Here is a 21,009-nt window from a genome sequence, read left to right as displayed (position 1 = left end):
ATGGTGGCGGTGGGGTTATGGTATGGGCAGGCATAAGCTACGGACAACGAACACAATTGCATTTTATCGATGGCAATTTCAACGCACAGAGATACCGTGACGAGATCCTGAGGCCCATTGTCGTGCCATTCATCCGCCGCCATCACCTCATGTTTCAGCATGATAACGCACGGCCCCATGTCGCAAGGATCTGTACACCATTCCTGGATGCTGAAAATGTCCCAGTTCTTCCATGGCCTGCATACTCACCAGACATGTCACCCATTGAGCATGTTTGGGATGCTCTGGACCGACGTGGACAACAGCATGTTCCAGTTCCGGCCAATATCCAGCAACTTCGCACAGCCATTGAAGAGGAGTGGGACAACATTCCACATTCCACAATCAACAGCCTGATCAACTCTATGCGAAGGAGATGTGTAGCGCTGCATGAGTCAAACGGTGGTCACACCAGATACTGACTGGTTTTCTGATCCACTCCCCTACCTTAAAAAAAAAAAAAAAAAAGTATCTGTGACCAACAGATGCATATCTGTATTACCAGTCATGTGAAATCCATAGATTAGGGCCTAATTAATTTATTTCAATTGACTGATTTCCTTATATGAACTGTAACTCAGTAAAATATTTGAAATTGTTGCATGTTGCTTTTATATTTTTGTTCAGTGTAGTTGAAAAATACCTTCAGCTGAAGCACTGGGCTCCTCCTTCCTCTTAAGACCATGCCCACTAGCAGGAGGACCAATAAGAGGAGGGCCAACGGCAGAGGGACCAATAGCAGGATGGCCACCGGCAGAGGGACCAATAGCAGGATGGACACCGGCAGAGGGACCAATAGAAGGACCGCAGGCAGGTCTAACTGCTTCCTGTCCAGCCACATGCATCCTCTGATGCCTCTTCAGGTTGCCTAGGGAACTGCAGGCGAAGGAGCAGCGGTCACACCTGTATGGTTTCTCCCCAGTGTGAATCCTCAGGTGTCTCTGCAGGTTGACCAGCTGGGCTGAGGCGTAGGTACACAGGGGGCAGTGGTACGGCTTCTCCCCGTTGTGAGTCTTCATGTGCCTCTTGACGTGGTTGGCGTAGCGGGAGGAGAACCCACACAGCTGGCAGGAGTGGAGCTTGGACGACGGGCCGTCGTCACCCATCATCGAGTTGTCGTCCCCTCCTTCCTCGCTATCGTCCGCTTGTGACCGCGAACCGGAGCGAAAGCCGCCAAACGCGGCGCTGAATTCCCCTCCTCCTCCTCCTCCCTTGCAGCACCGGTGGCAGTAGGGTCCCACCAGGTCCAGGCCACAGCCCCGGCAGGACAGGTAGGGGGGGAAGGGGGCCTCGAGGTCGGGCTGGGAGGCTGGACCGTCTCCCTGGTCCCTGCAGCTCTCGGTGGCGGTGCGGGGGTCGTCTGCGTCGCCCTCCATACTAAGACGGCGGTAGACACAACCCTCTTCCTCATCACCCAGAGGGTACACAGAGAAGCCGATCTCAGCCGATACAGAGTCTAAAAGGCAGAAAAAAACACTTATGATGAATCCTCACAGTCACAGGGTTAAATACACTATCAAAAGACATGATACAGTCTGAGAACCCATCTCTACACAACAGGAGGGGATACATGATACAGACTGAGAACCCATCTCTACACAACAGGAGGGGATACATGATACAGACTGAGAACCCATCTCTACACAACAGGAGGGAGGAGGATACATGATACAGACTGAGAACCCATCTCTACACAACAGGAGGGAGGTGGATACATGATACAGACTGAGAACCCATCTCTACACAACAGGAGGGGAGATACATGATACAGACTGAGAACCCATCTCTACACAACAGGAGGGAGGAGGGGATACATGATACAGACTGAGAACCCATCTCTACACAACAGGAGGGAGGAGGGGATACATGATACAGACTGAGAACCCATCTCTACACAACAGGAGGGAGGGATACATGATACAGACTGAGAACCCATCTCTACACAACAGGAGGGAGGGATACATGATACAGACTGAGAACCCATCTCTACACAACAGGAGGGGGGATACATGATACAGACTGAGAACCCATCTCTACACAACAGGAGGGAGGGGATACATGATACAGACTGAGAACCCATCTCTACACAACAGGAGGGGATACATGATACAGACTGAGAACCCATCTCTACACAACAGGAGGGGAGGAGGGGATACATGATACAGACTGAGAACCCATCTCTACACAACAGGAGGGAGGATACATGATACAGACTGAGAACCCATCTCTACACAACAGGAGGTAGGGGGATACATGATACAGACTGAGAACCCATCTCTACACAACAGGAGGGGATACATGATACAGACTGAGAACCCATCTCTACACAACAGGAGGGGAGGAGGGGATACATGATACAGACTGAGAACCCATCTCTACACAACAGGAGGGAGGAGGGGATACATGATACAGACTGAGAACCCATCTCTACACAACAGGAGGTAGATACATGATACAGACTGAGAACCCATCTCTACACAACAGGAGGGAGGTGGATACATGTTACAGACTGAGAACCCATCTCTACACAACAGGAGGGAGAGGGGATACATGATACAGACTGAGAACCCATCTCTACACAACAGGAGGGAGGAGGGATACATGTTACAGACTGAGAACCCATCTCTACACAACAGGAGGGAGGAGGGGATACATGATACAGACTGAGAACCCATCTCTACACAACAGGAGGGAGGAGGGATACATGATACAGACTGAGAACCCATCTCTACACAACAGGAGGTAGAGGATACATGATACAGACTGAGAACCCATCTCTACACAACAGGAGGGAGGAGGGGATACATGATACAGACTGAGAACCCATCTCTACACAACAGGAGGTAGGAGGGGATACATGATACAGACTGAGAACCCATCTCTACACAACAGGAGGGAGGGGGATACATGATACAGACTGAGAACCCATCTCTACACAACAGGAGGGGATACATGATACAGACTGAGAACCCATCTCTACACAACAGGAGGTAGGAGGGGATACATGATACAGACTGAGAACCCATCTCTACACAACAGGAGGTAGATACATGATACAGACTGAGAACCCATCTCTACACAACAGGAGGGAGGAGGGGATACATGATACAGACTGAGAACCCATCTCTACACAACAGGAGGGGATACATGATACAGACTGAGAACCCATCTCTACACAACAGGAGGGGATACATGATACAGACTGAGAACCCATCTCTACACAACAGGAGGGAGGGGATACATGATACAGACTGAGAACCCATCTCTACACAACAGGAGGGAGGAGGGGATACATGATACAGACTGAGAACCCATCTCTACACAACAGGAGGGAGGAGGGGATACATGATACAGACTGAGAACCCATCTCTACACAACAGGAGGGGATACATGATACAGACTGAGAACCCATCTCTACACAACAGGAGGGAGGTGGATACATGATACAGACTGAGAACCCATCTCTACACAACAGGGGGGTGGAGGGGATACATGATACAGACTGAGAACCCATCTCTACACAACAGGAGGTAGATACATGATACAGACTGAGAACCCATCTCTACACAACAGGAGGGGAGGAGGGGATACATGATACAGACTGAGAACCCATCTCTACACAACAGGAGGGGGAGGATACATGATACAGACTGAGAACCCATCTCTACACAACAGGAGGGGGATACATGATACAGACTGAGAACCCATCTCTACACAACAGGAGGGAGGGGGATACATGATACAGACTGAGAACCCATCTCTACACAACAGGAGGGAGGAGGGGATACATGATACAGACTGAGAACCCATCTCTACACAACAGGAGGGGAGATACATGATACAGACTGAGAACCCATCTCTACACAACAGGAGGGAGGAGGTACATGTTACAGACTGAGAACCCATCTCTACACAACAGGAGGGAGGAGGGGATACATGATACAGACTGAGAACCCATCTCTACACAACAGGAGGGAGGAGGGGATACATGATACAGACTGAGAACCCATCTCTACACAACAGGAGGGAGGAGGGGATACATGATACAGACTGAGAACCCATCTCTACACAACAGGAGGGAGATACATGTTACAGACTGAGAACCCATCTCTACACAACAGGAGGGGATACATGATACAGACTGAGAACCCATCTCTACACAACAGGAGGGGATACATGATACAGACTGAGAACCCATCTCTACACAACAGGAGGGAGGAGGGGATACATGTTACAGACTGAGAACCCATCTCTACACAACAGGAGGGAGGAGATACATGATACAGACTGAGAACCCATCTCTACACAACAGGAGGGAGGAGGGATACATGATACAGACTGAGAACCCATCTCTACACAACAGGAGGGGATACATGATACAGACTGAGAACCCATCTCTACACAACAGGAGGGAGGAGGGGATACATGTTACAGACTGAGAACCCATCTCTACACAACAGGAGGGAGGAGGGGATACATGTTACAGACTGAGAACCCATCTCTACACAACAGGAGGGAGGAGGGGATACATGATACAGACTGAGAACCCATCTCTACACAACAGGAGGGGGGAGGATACATGATACAGACTGAGAACCCATCTCTACACAACAGGAGGGGATACATGATACAGACTGAGAACCCATCTCTACACAACAGGAGGGAGGAGGGGATACATGATACAGACTGAGAACCCATCTCTACACAACAGGAGGGAGGAGGGATACATGTTACAGACTGAGAACCCATCTCTACACAACAGGAGGGAGGAGGGGATACATGATACAGACTGAGAACCCATCTCTACACAACAGGAGGGAGGAGGGGATACATGATACAGACTGAGAACCCATCTCTACACAACAGGAGGGGATACATGATACAGACTGAGAACCCATCTCTACACAACAGGAGGGGATACATGATACAGACTGAGAACCCATCTCTACACAACAGGAGGGGATACATGATACAGACTGAGAACCCATCTCTACACAACAGGAGGGAGGAGGGGATACATGATACAGACTGAGAACCCATCTCTACACAACAGGAGGTAGATACATGTTACAGACTGAGAACCCATCTCTACACAACAGGAGGGGATACATGATACAGACTGAGAACCCATCTCTACACAACAGGAGGGAGGAGGGGATACATGATACAGACTGAGAACCCATCTCTACACAACAGGAGGGAGGAGGGGATACATGTTACAGACTGAGAACCCATCTCTACACAACAGGAGGGAGATACATGATACAGACTGAGAACCCATCTCTACACAACAGGAGGGGGATACATGATACAGACTGAGAACCCATCTCTACACAACAGGAGGGAGGATACATGATACAGACTGAGAACCCATCTCTACACAACAGGAGGGAGGGGATACATGATACAGACTGAGAACCCATCTCTACACAACAGGAGGGGATACATGTTACAGACTGAGAACCCATCTCTACACAACAGGAGGGAGGAGGGGATACATGATACAGACTGAGAACCCATCTCTACACAACAGGAGGTAGATACATGATACAGACTGAGAACCCATCTCTACACAACAGGAGGGAGGAGGGGGATACATGATACAGACTGAGAACCCATCTCTACACAACAGGAGGGAGGAGGGGATACATGATACAGACTGAGAACCCATCTCTACACAACAGGAGGGAGGAGGGGATACATGATACAGACTGAGAACCCATCTCTACACAACAGGAGGGAGGAGGGGATACATGATACAGACTGAGAACCCATCTCTACACAACAGGAGGGGGATACATGTTACAGACTGAGAACCCATCTCTACACAACAGGAGGGGATACATGATACAGACTGAGAACCCATCTCTACACAACAGGAGGGAGGAGGGGATACATGATACAGACTGAGAACCCATCTCTACACAACAGGAGGGAGATACATGATACAGACTGAGAACCCATCTCTACACAACAGGAGGGAGGGATACATGATACAGACTGAGAACCCATCTCTACACAACAGGAGGGGAGATACATGATACAGACTGAGAACCCATCTCTACACAACAGGAGGGAGATACATGATACAGACTGAGAACCCATCTCTACACAACAGGAGGGATACATGATACAGACTGAGAACCCATCTCTACACAACAGGAGGGAGAGGGATACATGATACAGACTGAGAACCCATCTCTACACAACAGGAGGGAGGAGGATACATGATACAGACTGAGAACCCATCTCTACACAACAGGAGGGGGAGGGGATACATGATACAGACTGAGAACCCATCTCTACACAACAGGAGGGAGATACATGATACAGACTGAGAACCCATCTCTACACAACAGGAGGGGATACATGATACAGACTGAGAACCCATCTCTACACAACAGGAGGGGAGGTAGATACATGTTACAGACTGAGAACCCATCTCTACACAACAGGAGGGAGGAGGGGATACATGATACAGACTGAGAACCCATCTCTACACAACAGGAGGGAGGAGGGGATACATGATACAGACTGAGAACCCATCTCTACACAACAGGAGGGAGGAGGGGATACATGATACAGACTGAGAACCCATCTCTACACAACAGGAGGGGATACATGTTATACGACTGAGAACCCATCTCTACACAACAGGAGGGACATGATACAGACTGAGAACCCATCTCTACACAACAGGAGGGGGATACATGATACAGACTGAGAACCCATCTCTACACAACAGGAGGGGAGGATACATGATACAGACTGAGAACCCATCTCTACACAACAGGAGGAAGGGATACATGATACAGACTGAGAACCCATCTCTACACAACAGGAGGGAGGAGGTACATGATACAGACTGAGAACCCATCTCTACACAACAGGAGGGAGGATACATGATACAGACTGAGAACCCATCTCTACACAACAGGAGGGAGGAGGGGATACATGTTACAGACTGAGAACCCATCTCTACACAACAGGAGGGAGGGGATACATGTTACAGACTGAGAACCCATCTCTACACAACAGGAGGGAGGGATACATGATACAGACTGAGAACCCATCTCTACACAACAGGAGGGAGGAGGGGATACATGATACAGACTGAGAACCCATCTCTACACAACAGGAGGGAGGAGGGGATACATGATACAGACTGAGAACCCATCTCTACACAACAGGAGGGGAGGGGATACATGATACAGACTGAGAACCCATCTCTACACAACAGGAGGGAGGAGGGATACATGATACAGACTGAGAACCCATCTCTACACAACAGGAGGGAGGAGGATACATGTTACAGACTGAGAACCCATCTCTACACAACAGGAGGGAGGAGGGGATACATGATACAGACTGAGAACCCATCTCTACACAACAGGAGGGAGGAGGGGATACATGATACAGACTGAGAACCCATCTCTACACAACAGGAGGGAGGAGGGGATACATGATACAGACTGAGAACCCATCTCTACACAACAGGAGGGAGAGGGGATACATGATACAGACTGAGAACCCATCTCTACACAACAGGAGGGGATACATGATACAGACTGAGAACCCATCTCTACACAACAGGAGGGAGAGGGGATACATGATACAGACTGAGAACCCATCTCTACACAACAGGAGGGAGAGGATACATGTTACAGACTGAGAACCCATCTCTACACAACAGGAGGGAGATACATGATACAGACTGAGAACCCATCTCTACACAACAGGAGGGAGGAGGGGATACATGATACAGACTGAGAACCCATCTCTACACAACAGGAGGGAGGATACATGATACAGACTGAGAACCCATCTCTACACAACAGGAGGGGGGGGGATACATGATACAGACTGAGAACCCATCTCTACACAACAGGAGGGAGGAGGGATACATGATACAGACTGAGAACCCATCTCTACACAACAGGAGGGAGGAGGGGATACATGATACAGACTGAGAACCCATCTCTACACAACAGGAGGGAGGAGGGGATACATGATACAGACTGAGAACCCATCTCTACACAACAGGAGGTAGGAGGGGATACATGATACAGACTGAGAACCCATCTCTACACAACAGGAGGGAGGAGGGGATACATGATACAGACTGAGAACCCATCTCTACACAACAGGAGGGAGGAGGGGATACATGTTACAGACTGAGAACCCATCTCTACACAACAGGAGGGGAGGAGGGGATACATGATACAGACTGAGAACCCATCTCTACACAACAGGAGGGAGGAGGGATACATGATACAGACTGAGAACCCATCTCTACACAACAGGAGGGGGGATACATGTTACAGACTGAGAACCCATCTCTACACAACAGGAGGGAGGAGGGGATACATGATACAGACTGAGAACCCATCTCTACACAACAGGAGGGAGGAGGGGATACATGATACAGACTGAGAACCCATCTCTACACAACAGGAGGGAGGATACATGATACAGACTGAGAACCCATCTCTACACAACAGGAGGGGGATACATGATACAGACTGAGAACCCATCTCTACACAACAGGAGGGAGGAGGGGATACATGATACAGACTGAGAACCCATCTCTACACAACAGGAGGGAGGGGGATACATGTTACAGACTGAGAACCCATCTCTACACAACAGGAGGGGAGGATACATGATACAGACTGAGAACCCATCTCTACACAACAGGAGGGGATACATGATACAGACTGAGAACCCATCTCTACACAACAGGAGGGAGGAGGGGATACATGATACAGACTGAGAACCCATCTCTACACAACAGGAGGGAGGAGGGGATACATGATACAGACTGAGAACCCATCTCTACACAACAGGAGGGGGAGGAGGATACATGATACAGACTGAGAACCCATCTCTACACAACAGGAGGTAGGAGGGGATACATGATACAGACTGAGAACCCATCTCTACACAACAGGAGGGGGATACATGATACAGACTGAGAACCCATCTCTACACAACAGGAGGGAGGGGGGGATACATGATACAGACTGAGAACCCATCTCTACACAACAGGAGGGAGGGGGGATACATGATACAGACTGAGAACCCATCTCTACACAACAGGAGGGGGGAGGGGATACATGATACAGACTGAGAACCCATCTCTACACAACAGGAGGGAGGAGGGGATACATGATACAGACTGAGAACCCATCTCTACACAACAGGAGGGAGGTGGATACATGATACAGACTGAGAACCCATCTCTACACAACAGGAGGGGATACATGATACAGACTGAGAACCCATCTCTACACAACAGGAGGGGATACATGATACAGACTGAGAACCCATCTCTACACAACAGGAGGGAGGAGGGATACATGATACAGACTGAGAACCCATCTCTACACAACAGGAGGGAGGAATACATGATACAGACTGAGAACCCATCTCTACACAACAGGAGGGAGGAGGGGATACATGATACAGACTGAGAACCCATCTCTACACAACAGGAGGGGATACATGATACAGACTGAGAACCCATCTCTACACAACAGGAGGGGATACATGATACAGACTGAGAACCCATCTCTACACAACAGGAGGGAGGAGGGGATACATGTTACAGACTGAGAACCCATCTCTACACAACAGGAGGGAGGAGGGGATACATGATACAGACTGAGAACCCATCTCTACACAACAGGAGGGAGGGGATACATGATACAGACTGAGAACCCATCTCTACACAACAGGAGGGGGATACATGATACAGACTGAGAACCCATCTCTACACAACAGGAGGGAGAGGGGATACATGATACAGACTGAGAACCCATCTCTACACAACAGGAGGGAGGAGGGGATACATGATACAGACTGAGAACCCATCTCTACACAACAGGAGGGGGGAGGGATACATGATACAGACTGAGAACCCATCTCTACACAACAGGAGGGAGGTGGATACATGATACAGACTGAGAACCCATCTCTACACAACAGGAGGGAGGTGGATACATGATACAGACTGAGAACCCATCTCTACACAACAGGAGGGAGGAGGGGATACATGTTACAGACTGAGAACCCATCTCTACACAACAGGAGGGAGGAGGGGATACATGATACAGACTGAGAACCCATCTCTACACAACAGGAGGGGAGGTAGATACATGATACAGACTGAGAACCCATCTCTACACAACAGGAGGGAGGTGGATACATGATACAGACTGAGAACCCATCTCTACACAACAGGAGGGAAGGGGATACATGATACAGACTGAGAACCCATCTCTACACAACAGGAGGGAGGAGGGGATACATGATACAGACTGAGAACCCATCTCTACACAACAGGAGGGAGGTGGATACATGATACAGACTGAGAACCCATCTCTACACAACAGGAGGGAGGAGGGGATACATGATACAGACTGAGAACCCATCTCTACACAACAGGAGGGAGGAGATACATGATACAGACTGAGAACCCATCTCTACACAACAGGAGGGAGGGATACATGATACAGACTGAGAACCCATCTCTACACAACAGGAGGGAGGAGGGGATACATGATACAGACTGAGAACCCATCTCTACACAACAGGAGGAGGAGGGATACATGATACAGACTGAGAACCCATCTCTACACAACAGGAGGGAGATACATGATACAGACTGAGAACCCATCTCTACACAACAGGAGGGAAGGGATACATGATACAGACTGAGAACCCATCTCTACACAACAGGAGGGAGGAGGGGATACATGATACAGACTGAGAACCCATCTCTACACAACAGGAGGGAGGAGGGGATACATGATACAGACTGAGAACCCATCTCTACACAACAGGAGGGAGGAGGGGATACATGATACAGACTGAGAACCCATCTCTACACAACAGGAGGAGGGGGATACATGATACAGACTGAGAACCCATCTCTACACAACAGGAGGGAGGAGGATACATGTTACAGACTGAGAACCCATCTCTACACAACAGGAGGGAGGAGGGGATACATGATACAGACTGAGAACCCATCTCTACACAACAGGAGGGAGGAGGGGATACATGATACAGACTGAGAACCCATCTCTACACAACAGGAGGGAGGAGGGGATACATGATACAGACTGAGAACCCATCTCTACACAACAGGAGGGTAGATACATGATACAGACTGAGAACCCATCTCTACACAACAGGAGGGAGGAGGGGATACATGATACAGACTGAGAACCCATCTCTACACAACAGGAGGGAGGAGGGGATACATGTTACAGACTGAGAACCCATCTCTACACAACAGGAGGGAGGAGGGGATACATGTTACAGACTGAGAACCCATCTCTACACAACAGGAGGGAGGAGGGGGATACATGATACAGACTGAGAACCCATCTCTACACAACAGGAGGGAGATACATGATACAGACTGAGAACCCATCTCTACACAACAGGAGGGAGGAGGGGATACATGTTACAGACTGAGAACCCATCTCTACACAACAGGAGGGAGGAGGGGATACATGTTACAGACTGAGAACCCATCTCTACACAACAGGAGGGAGGAGGGGATACATGATACAGACTGAGAACCCATCTCTACACAACAGGAGGGAGGAGGGGATACATGATACAGACTGAGAACCCATCTCTACACAACAGGAGGTGGATACATGATACAGACTGAGAACCCATCTCTACACAACAGGAGGGAGGAGGGGATACATGATACAGACTGAGAACCCATCTCTACACAACAGGAGGGAGGAGGGTACATGTTACAGACTGAGAACCCATCTCTACACAACAGGAGGGAGGAGGGGATACATGATACAGACTGAGAACCCATCTCTACACAACAGGAGGTAGATACATGATACAGACTGAGAACCCATCTCTACACAACAGGAGGGGATACATGATACAGACTGAGAACCCATCTCTACACAACAGGAGGGAGGAGGGGATACATGATACAGACTGAGAACCCATCTCTACACAACAGGAGGGAGGGAGGGGATACATGATACAGACTGAGAACCCATCTCTACACAACAGGAGGGGATACATGATACAGACTGAGAACCCATCTCTACACAACAGGAGGGGGGGATACATGATACAGACTGAGAACCCATCTCTACACAACAGGAGGGAGGAGGGGATACATGATACAGACTGAGAACCCATCTCTACACAACAGGAGGGAGGAGGGGATACATGTTACAGACTGAGAACCCATCTCTACACAACAGGAGGGAGGAGGGGATACATGATACAGACTGAGAACCCATCTCTACACAACAGGAGGTAGATACATGATACAGACTGAGAACCCATCTCTACACAACAGGAGGGAGGAGGGGATACATGTTACAGACTGAGAACCCATCTCTACACAACAGGAGGGAGGAGGGGATACATGATACAGACTGAGAACCCATCTCTACACAACAGGAGGGAGATACATGTTACAGACTGAGAACCCATCTCTACACAACAGGAGGGAGAGGATACATGATACAGACTGAGAACCCATCTCTACACAACAGGAGGGAGGGGATACATGATACAGACTGAGAACCCATCTCTACACAACAGGAGGGGAGGGGATACATGATACAGACTGAGAACCCATCTCTACACAACAGGAGGGGAGGAGGGGATACATGATACAGACTGAGAACCCATCTCTACACAACAGGAGGGGATACATGATACAGACTGAGAACCCATCTCTACACAACAGGAGGGGATACATGATACAGACTGAGAACCCATCTCTACACAACAGGAGGGAGGAGGGGATACATGATACAGACTGAGAACCCATCTCTACACAACAGGAGGGAGGAGGGGATACATGATACAGACTGAGAACCCATCTCTACACAACAGGAGGGAGGAGGGGATACATGATACAGACTGAGAACCCATCTCTACACAACAGGAGGGTAGGATACATGATACAGACTGAGAACCCATCTCTACACAACAGGAGGGAGGAGGGGATACATGATACAGACTGAGAACCCATCTCTACACAACAGGAGGGAGGAGGGGATACATGATACAGACTGAGAACCCATCTCTACACAACAGGAGGGAGGAGGGGATACATGATACAGACTGAGAACCCATCTCTACACAACAGGAGGGAGGAGGGGATACATGATACAGACTGAGAACCCATCTCTACACAACAGGAGGGGAGGGGATACATGATACAGACTGAGAACCCATCTCTACACAACAGGAGGGAGGAGGGGATACATGATACAGACTGAGAACCCATCTCTACACAACAGGAGGGAGGAGGGGATACATGTTACAGACTGAGAACCCATCTCTACACAACAGGAGGGAGGAGGATACATGATACAGACTGAGAACCCATCTCTACACAACAGGAGGTAGATACATGATACAGACTGAGAACCCATCTCTACACAACAGGAGGGGGATACATGATACAGACTGAGAACCCATCTCTACACAACAGGAGGGAGGAGGGGATACATGATACAGACTGAGAACCCATCTCTACACAACAGGAGGGAGGAGGGGATACATGATACAGACTGAGAACCCATCTCTACACAACAGGAGGGGATACATGATACAGACTGAGAACCCATCTCTACACAACAGGAGGTAGATACATGATACAGACTGAGAACCCATCTCTACACAACAGGAGGGAGGAGGGGATACATGATACAGACTGAGAACCCATCTCTACACAACAGGAGGGAGGAGGATACATGATACAGACTGAGAACCCATCTCTACACAACAGGAGGTGGAGGGGATACATGATACAGACTGAGAACCCATCTCTACACAACAGGAGGGGAGATACATGATACAGACTGAGAACCCATCTCTACACAACAGGAGGGAGATACATGATACAGACTGAGAACCCATCTCTACACAACAGGAGGGAGGAGGGGATACATGATACAGACTGAGAACCCATCTCTACACAACAGGAGGGAGGAGGGGATACATGATACAGACTGAGAACCCATCTCTACACAACAGGAGGGAGGAGGGGATACATGATACAGACTGAGAACCCATCTCTACACAACAGGAGGGGGGGGATACATGATACAGACTGAGAACCCATCTCTACACAACAGGAGGTAGATACATGATACAGACTGAGAACCCATCTCTACACAACAGGAGGGAGGGGATACATGATACAGACTGAGAACCCATCTCTACACAACAGGAGGGAGGAGGGGATACATGTTACAGACTGAGAACCCATCTCTACACAACAGGAGGGGGGAGGGATACATGATACAGACTGAGAACCCATCTCTACACAACAGGAGGGAGGAGGGGATACATGATACAGACTGAGAACCCATCTCTACACAACAGGAGGGAGGAGGGGATACATGATACAGACTGAGAACCCATCTCTACACAACAGGAGGGAGGAGGGGATACATGATACAGACTGAGAACCCATCTCTACACAACAGGAGGGAGGAGGGGATACATGATACAGACTGAGAACCCATCTCTACACAACAGGAGGTAGATACATGATACAGACTGAGAACCCATCTCTACACAACAGGAGGGGTTACATGATACAGACTGAGAACCCATCTCTACACAACAGGAGGGGAGGAGGGGATACATGATACAGACTGAGAACCCATCTCTACACAACAGGAGGGAGGAGGATACATGATACAGACTGAGAACCCATCTCTACACAACAGGAGGGGAGGAGGGGATACATGATACAGACTGAGAACCCATCTCTACACAACAGGAGGAGAGGATACATGATACAGACTGAGAACCCATCTCTACACAACAGGAGGGAGGAGGGATACATGATACAGACTGAGAACCCATCTCTACACAACAGGAGGGAGGAGGGGATACATGATACAGACTGAGAACCCATCTCTACACAACAGGAGGGAGGAGGGGATACATGATACAGACTGAGAACCCATCTCTACACAACAGGAGGGAGATACATGATACAGACTGAGAACCCATCTCTACACAACAGGAGGGAGGAGGGGATACATGATACAGACTGAGAACCCATCTCTACACAACAGGAGGGAGGAGGGGATACATGATACAGACTGAGAACCCATCTCTACACAACAGGAGGGGGGAGGGGATACATGATACAGACTGAGAACCCATCTCTACACAACAGGAGGGAGGAGGGGATACATGATACAGACTGAGAACCCATCTCTACACAACAGGAGGTAGATACATGATACAGACTGAGAACCCATCTCTACACAACAGGAGGGAGGAGGATACATGATACAGACTGAGAACCCATCTCTACACAACAGGAGGGAGGAGGGGATACATGTTACAGACTGAGAACCCATCTCTACACAACAGGAGGGAGGAGGGGATACATGATACAGACTGAGAACCCATCTCTACACAACAGGAGGGGATACATGATACAGACTGAGAACCCATCTCTACACAACAGGAGGGGATACATGATACAGACTGAGAACCCATCTCTACACAACAGGAGGGAGGAGGGGATACATGATACAGACTGAGAACCCATCTCTACACAACAGGAGGGAGGAGGGGATACATGATACAGACTGAGAACCCATCTCTACACAACAGGAGGGAGGAGGGGATACATGATACAGACTGAGAACCCATCTCTACACAACAGGAGGGAGGAGGGGATACATGATACAGACTGAGAACCCATCTCTACACAACAGGAGGGGATACATGATACAGACTGAGAACCCATCTCTACACAACAGGAGGGAGGAGGGATACATGTTACAGACTGAGAACCCATCTCTACACAACAGGAGGGAGAGGGGATACATGATACAGACTGAGAACCCATCTCTACACAACAGGAGGGAGGAGGGGATACATGATACAGACTGAGAACCCATCTCTACACAACAGGAGGGAGGAGGGGATACATGATACAGACTGAGAACCCATCTCTACACAACAGGAGGTAGATACATGTTACAGACTGAGAACCCATCTCTACACAACAGGAGGGAGGAGGGGATACATGATACAGACTGAGAACCCATCTCTACACAACAGGAGGGAGGAGGGGATACATGATACAGACTGAGAACCCATCTCTACACAACAGGAGGGAGGAGGGGATACATGATACAGACTGAGAACCCATCTCTACACAACAGGAGGGAGGAGGGGATACATGATACAGACTGAGAACCCATCTCTACACAACAGGAGGGGATACATGTTACAGACTGAGAACCCATCTCTACACAACAGGAGGGGAGGTAGATACATGTTACAGACTGAGAACCCATCTCTACACAACAGGAGGGGGGAGGGGATACATGATACAGACTGAGAACCCATCTCTACACAACAGGAGGGAGGAGGGATACATGTTACAGACTGAGAACCCATCTCTACACAACAGGAGGGAGGAGGGGATACATGATACAGACTGAGAACCCATCTCTACACAACAGGAGGGAGGATACATGATACAGACTGAGAACCCATCTCTACACAACAGGAGGGAGGATACATGATACAGACTGAGAACCCATCTCTACACAACAGGAGGGAGGAGGGGATACATGATACAGACTGAGAACCCATCTCTACACAACAGGAGGGAGGAGGGGATACATGATACAGACTGAGAACCCATCTCTACACAACAGGAGGGAGATACATGATACAGACTGAGAACCCATCTCTACACAACAGGAGGGAGGAGGGGATACATGATACAGACTGAGAACCCATCTCTACACAACAGGAGGGGATACATGATACAGACTGAGAACCCATCTCTACACAACAGGAGGGAGGAGGGGATACATGTTACAGACTGAGAACCCATCTCTACACAACAGGAGGGGATACATGTTACAGACTGAGAACCCATCTCTACACAACAGGAGGGAGGAGGGGATACATGATACAGACTGAGAACCCATCTCTACACAACAGGAGGGAGGAGGGGATACATGATACAGACTGAGAACCCATCTCTACACAACAGGAGGGAGGAGGGGATACATGATACAGACTGAGAACCCATCTCTACACAACAGGAGGGAGAGGGATACATGATACAGACTGAGAACCCATCTCTACACAACAGGAGGGGGAGGGATACATGATACAGACTGAGAACCCATCTCTACACAACAGGAGGGGGGATACATGATACAGACTGAGAACCCATCTCTACACAACAGGAGGGAGGAGGGGATACATGTTACAGACTGAGAACCCATCTCTACACAACAGGAGGGAGGAGGGGATACATGATACAGACTGAGAACCCATCTCTACACAACAGGAGGGGGAGGGGATACATGATACAGACTGAGAACCCATCTCTACACAACAGGAGGGAGGAGGGGATACATGATACAGACTGAGAACCCATCTCTACACAACAGGAGGGAGGAGGGGATACATGATACAGACTGAGAACCCATCTCTACACAACAGGAGGGGATACATGATACAGACTGAGAACCCATCTCTACACAACAGGAGGGAGGAGGGGATACATGATACAGACTGAGAACCCATCTCTACACAACAGGAGGGATACATGATACAGACTGAGAACCCATCTCTACACAACAGGAGGGAGATACATGTTACAGACTGAGAACCCATCTCTACACAACAGGAGGGGGGAGGGGATACATGATACAGACTGAGAACCCATCTCTACACAACAGGAGGGGAGGAGGGGATACATGATACAGACTGAGAACCCATCTCTACACAACAGGAGGGGAGGTAGATACATGATACAGACTGAGAACCCATCTCTACACAACAGGAGGGAGGTGGATACATGATACAGACTGAGAACCCATCTCTACACAACAGGAGGGAGGTGGATACATGTTACAGACTGAGAACCCATCTCTACACAACAGGAGGGGATACATGATACAGACTGAGAACCCATCTCTACACAACAGGAGGGAGGAGGGGATACATGATACAGACTGAGAACCCATCTCTACACAACAGGAGGGGAGGAGGGGATACATGATACAGACTGAGAACCCATCTCTACACAACAGGAGGGAGGAGGGGATACATGATACAGACTGAGAACCCATCTCTACACAACAGGAGGGAGGAGGGGATACATGATACAGACTGAGAACCCATCTCTACACAACAGGAGGGGATACATGTTACAGACTGAGAACCCATCTCTACACAACAGGAGGGGATACATGTTACAGACTGAGAACCCATCTCTACACAACAGGAGGGAGGAGGGGATACATGATACAGACTGAGAACCCATCTCTACACAACAGGAGGGAGGAGGGGATACATGTTACAGACTGAGAACCCATCTCTACACAACAGGAGGGGATACATGATACAGACTGAGAACCCATCTCTACACAACAGGAGGTAGATACATGATACAGACTGAGAACCCATCTCTACACAACAGGAGGTAGATACATGATACAGACTGAGAACCCATCTCTACACAACAGGAGGGAGGAGGGGATACATGATACAGACTGAGAACCCATCTCTACACAACAGGAGGGAGGAGGGGATACATGATACAGACTGAGAACCCATCTCTACACAACAGGAGGGAGGAGGGGATACATGATACAGACTGAGAACCCATCTCTACACAACAGGAGGGGATACATGATACAGACTGAGAACCCATCTCTACACAACAGGAGGGAGGTGGATACATGATACAGACTGAGAACCCATCTCTACACAACAGGAGGGAGGAGGGGATACATGATACAGACTGAGAACCCATCTCTACACAACAGGAGGGAGGAGGGGATACATGATACAGACTGAGAACCCATCTCTACACAACAGGAGGGGGATACATGATACAGACTGAGAACCCATCTCTACACAACAGGAGGGAGGAGGGGATACATGATACAGACTGAGAACCCATCTCTACACAACAGGAGGGAGGAGGGGATACATGTTACAGACTGAGAACCCATCTCTACACAACAGGAGGGAGGAGGGGATACATGATACAGACTGAGAACCCATCTCTACACAACAGGAGGGAGGAGGGGATACATGATACAGACTGAGAACCCATCTCTACACAACAGGAGGGGATACATGATACAGACTGAGAACCCATCTCTACACAACAGGAGGGAGGAGGGGATACATGATACAGACTGAGAACCCATCTCTACACAACAGGAGGGGGGGGGATACATGATACAGACTGAGAACCCATCTCTACACAACAGGAGGGATACATGATACAGACTGAGAACCCATCTCTACACAACAGGAGGGAGGGATACATGTTACAGACTGAGAACCCATCTCTACACAACAGGAGGGAGGAGGGGATACATGATACAGACTGAGAACCCATCTCTACACAACAGGAGGGAGGAGGGGATACATGATACAGACTGAGAACCCATCTCTACACAACAGGAGGGAGATACATGTTACAGACTGAGAACCCATCTCTACACAACAGGAGGGAGGAGGGGATACATGATACAGACTGAGAACCCATCTCTACACAACAGGAGGGGGATACATGATACAGACTGAGAACCCATCTCTACACAACAGGAGGGAGGAGGATACATGATACAGACTGAGAACCCATCTCTACACAACAGGAGGGAGGAGGGGATACATGATACAGACTGAGAACCCATCTCTACACAACAGGAGGGAGGAGGGGATACATGATACAGACTGAGAACCCATCTCTACACAACAGGAGGGGGATACATGATACAGACTGAGAACCCATCTCTACACAACAGGAGGGGAGGATACATGATACAGACTGAGAACCCATCTCTACACAACAGGAGGGTGAGGGATACATGATACAGACTGAGAACCCATCTCTACACAACAGGAGGGGGATACATGTTACAGACTGAGAACCCATCTCTACACAACAGGAGGGAGGAGATACATGATACAGACTGAGAACCCATCTCTACACAACAGGAGGGAGATACATGATACAGACTGAGAACCCATCTCTACACAACAGGAGGTAGGATACATGATACAGACTGAGAACCCATCTCTACACAACAGGAGGGAGATACATGATACAGACTGAGAACCCATCTCTACACAACAGGAGGGAGGAGGATACATGATACAGACTGAGAACCCATCTCTACACAACAGGAGGGAGGAGGGGATACATGATACAGACTGAGAACCCATCTCTACACAGCAGGAGGGGATACATGATACAGACTGAGAACCCATCTCTACACAACAGGAGGGGATACATGTTACAGACTGAGAACCCATCTCTACACAACAGGAGGGGAGGTAGATACATGATACAGACTGAGAACCCATCTCTACACAACAGGAGGGAGGAGGGGATACATGATACAGACTGAGAACCCATCTCTACACAACAGGAGGTAGATACATGTTACAGACTGAGAACCCATCTCTACACAACAGGAGGGGGATACATGATACAGACTGAGAACCCATCTCTACACAACAGGAGGGAGATACATGATACAGACTGAGAACCCATCTCTACACAACAGGAGGGGGATACATGATACAGACTGAGAACCCATCTCTACACAACAGGAGGGAGGATACATGTTACAGACTGAGAACCCATCTCTACACAACAGGAGGGAGGAGGGGATACATGATACAGACTGAGAACCCATCTCTACACAACAGGAGGTAGGGATACATGATACAGACTGAGAACCCATCTCTACACAACAGGAGGGGATACATGATACAGACTGAGAACCCATCTCTACACAACAGGAGGGGATACATGATACAGACTGAGAACCCATCTCTACACAACAGGAGGGAGGAGGGGATACATGATACAGACTGAGAACCCATCTCTACACAACAGGAGGGAGGAGGGGATACATGATACAGACTGAGAAC

The 21,009-nt window shown here is 48.9% G+C and overlaps 1 protein-coding gene across 3 annotated transcripts in view; it reads right to left on the bottom strand.

Moving 5' to 3' along the window:
• LOC121559228 (zinc finger protein 513-like) overlaps positions 1–21,009 on the bottom strand; it is a 55,094-nt gene that overhangs the window by 5,828 nt on the left and 28,257 nt on the right. For all 3 annotated transcript variants that reach the window (XM_045216027.1, XM_041872512.2, XM_041872514.2), the window contains one exon: positions 683–1,495. In XM_045216027.1, the coding sequence (XP_045071962.1) occupies positions 683–1,495 (813 nt within the window). The remainder of the gene's footprint in view (positions 1–682; positions 1,496–21,009) is intronic.

Source organism: Coregonus clupeaformis, unplaced genomic scaffold (genome assembly GCF_020615455.1).
Source record: "Coregonus clupeaformis isolate EN_2021a unplaced genomic scaffold, ASM2061545v1 scaf0580, whole genome shotgun sequence".
Taxonomy (NCBI): domain Eukaryota; kingdom Metazoa; phylum Chordata; class Actinopteri; order Salmoniformes; family Salmonidae; genus Coregonus; species Coregonus clupeaformis.
Note: the sequence above shows the minus strand (reverse complement) of the source record. Positions and strands in the feature narration are given on the sequence as shown.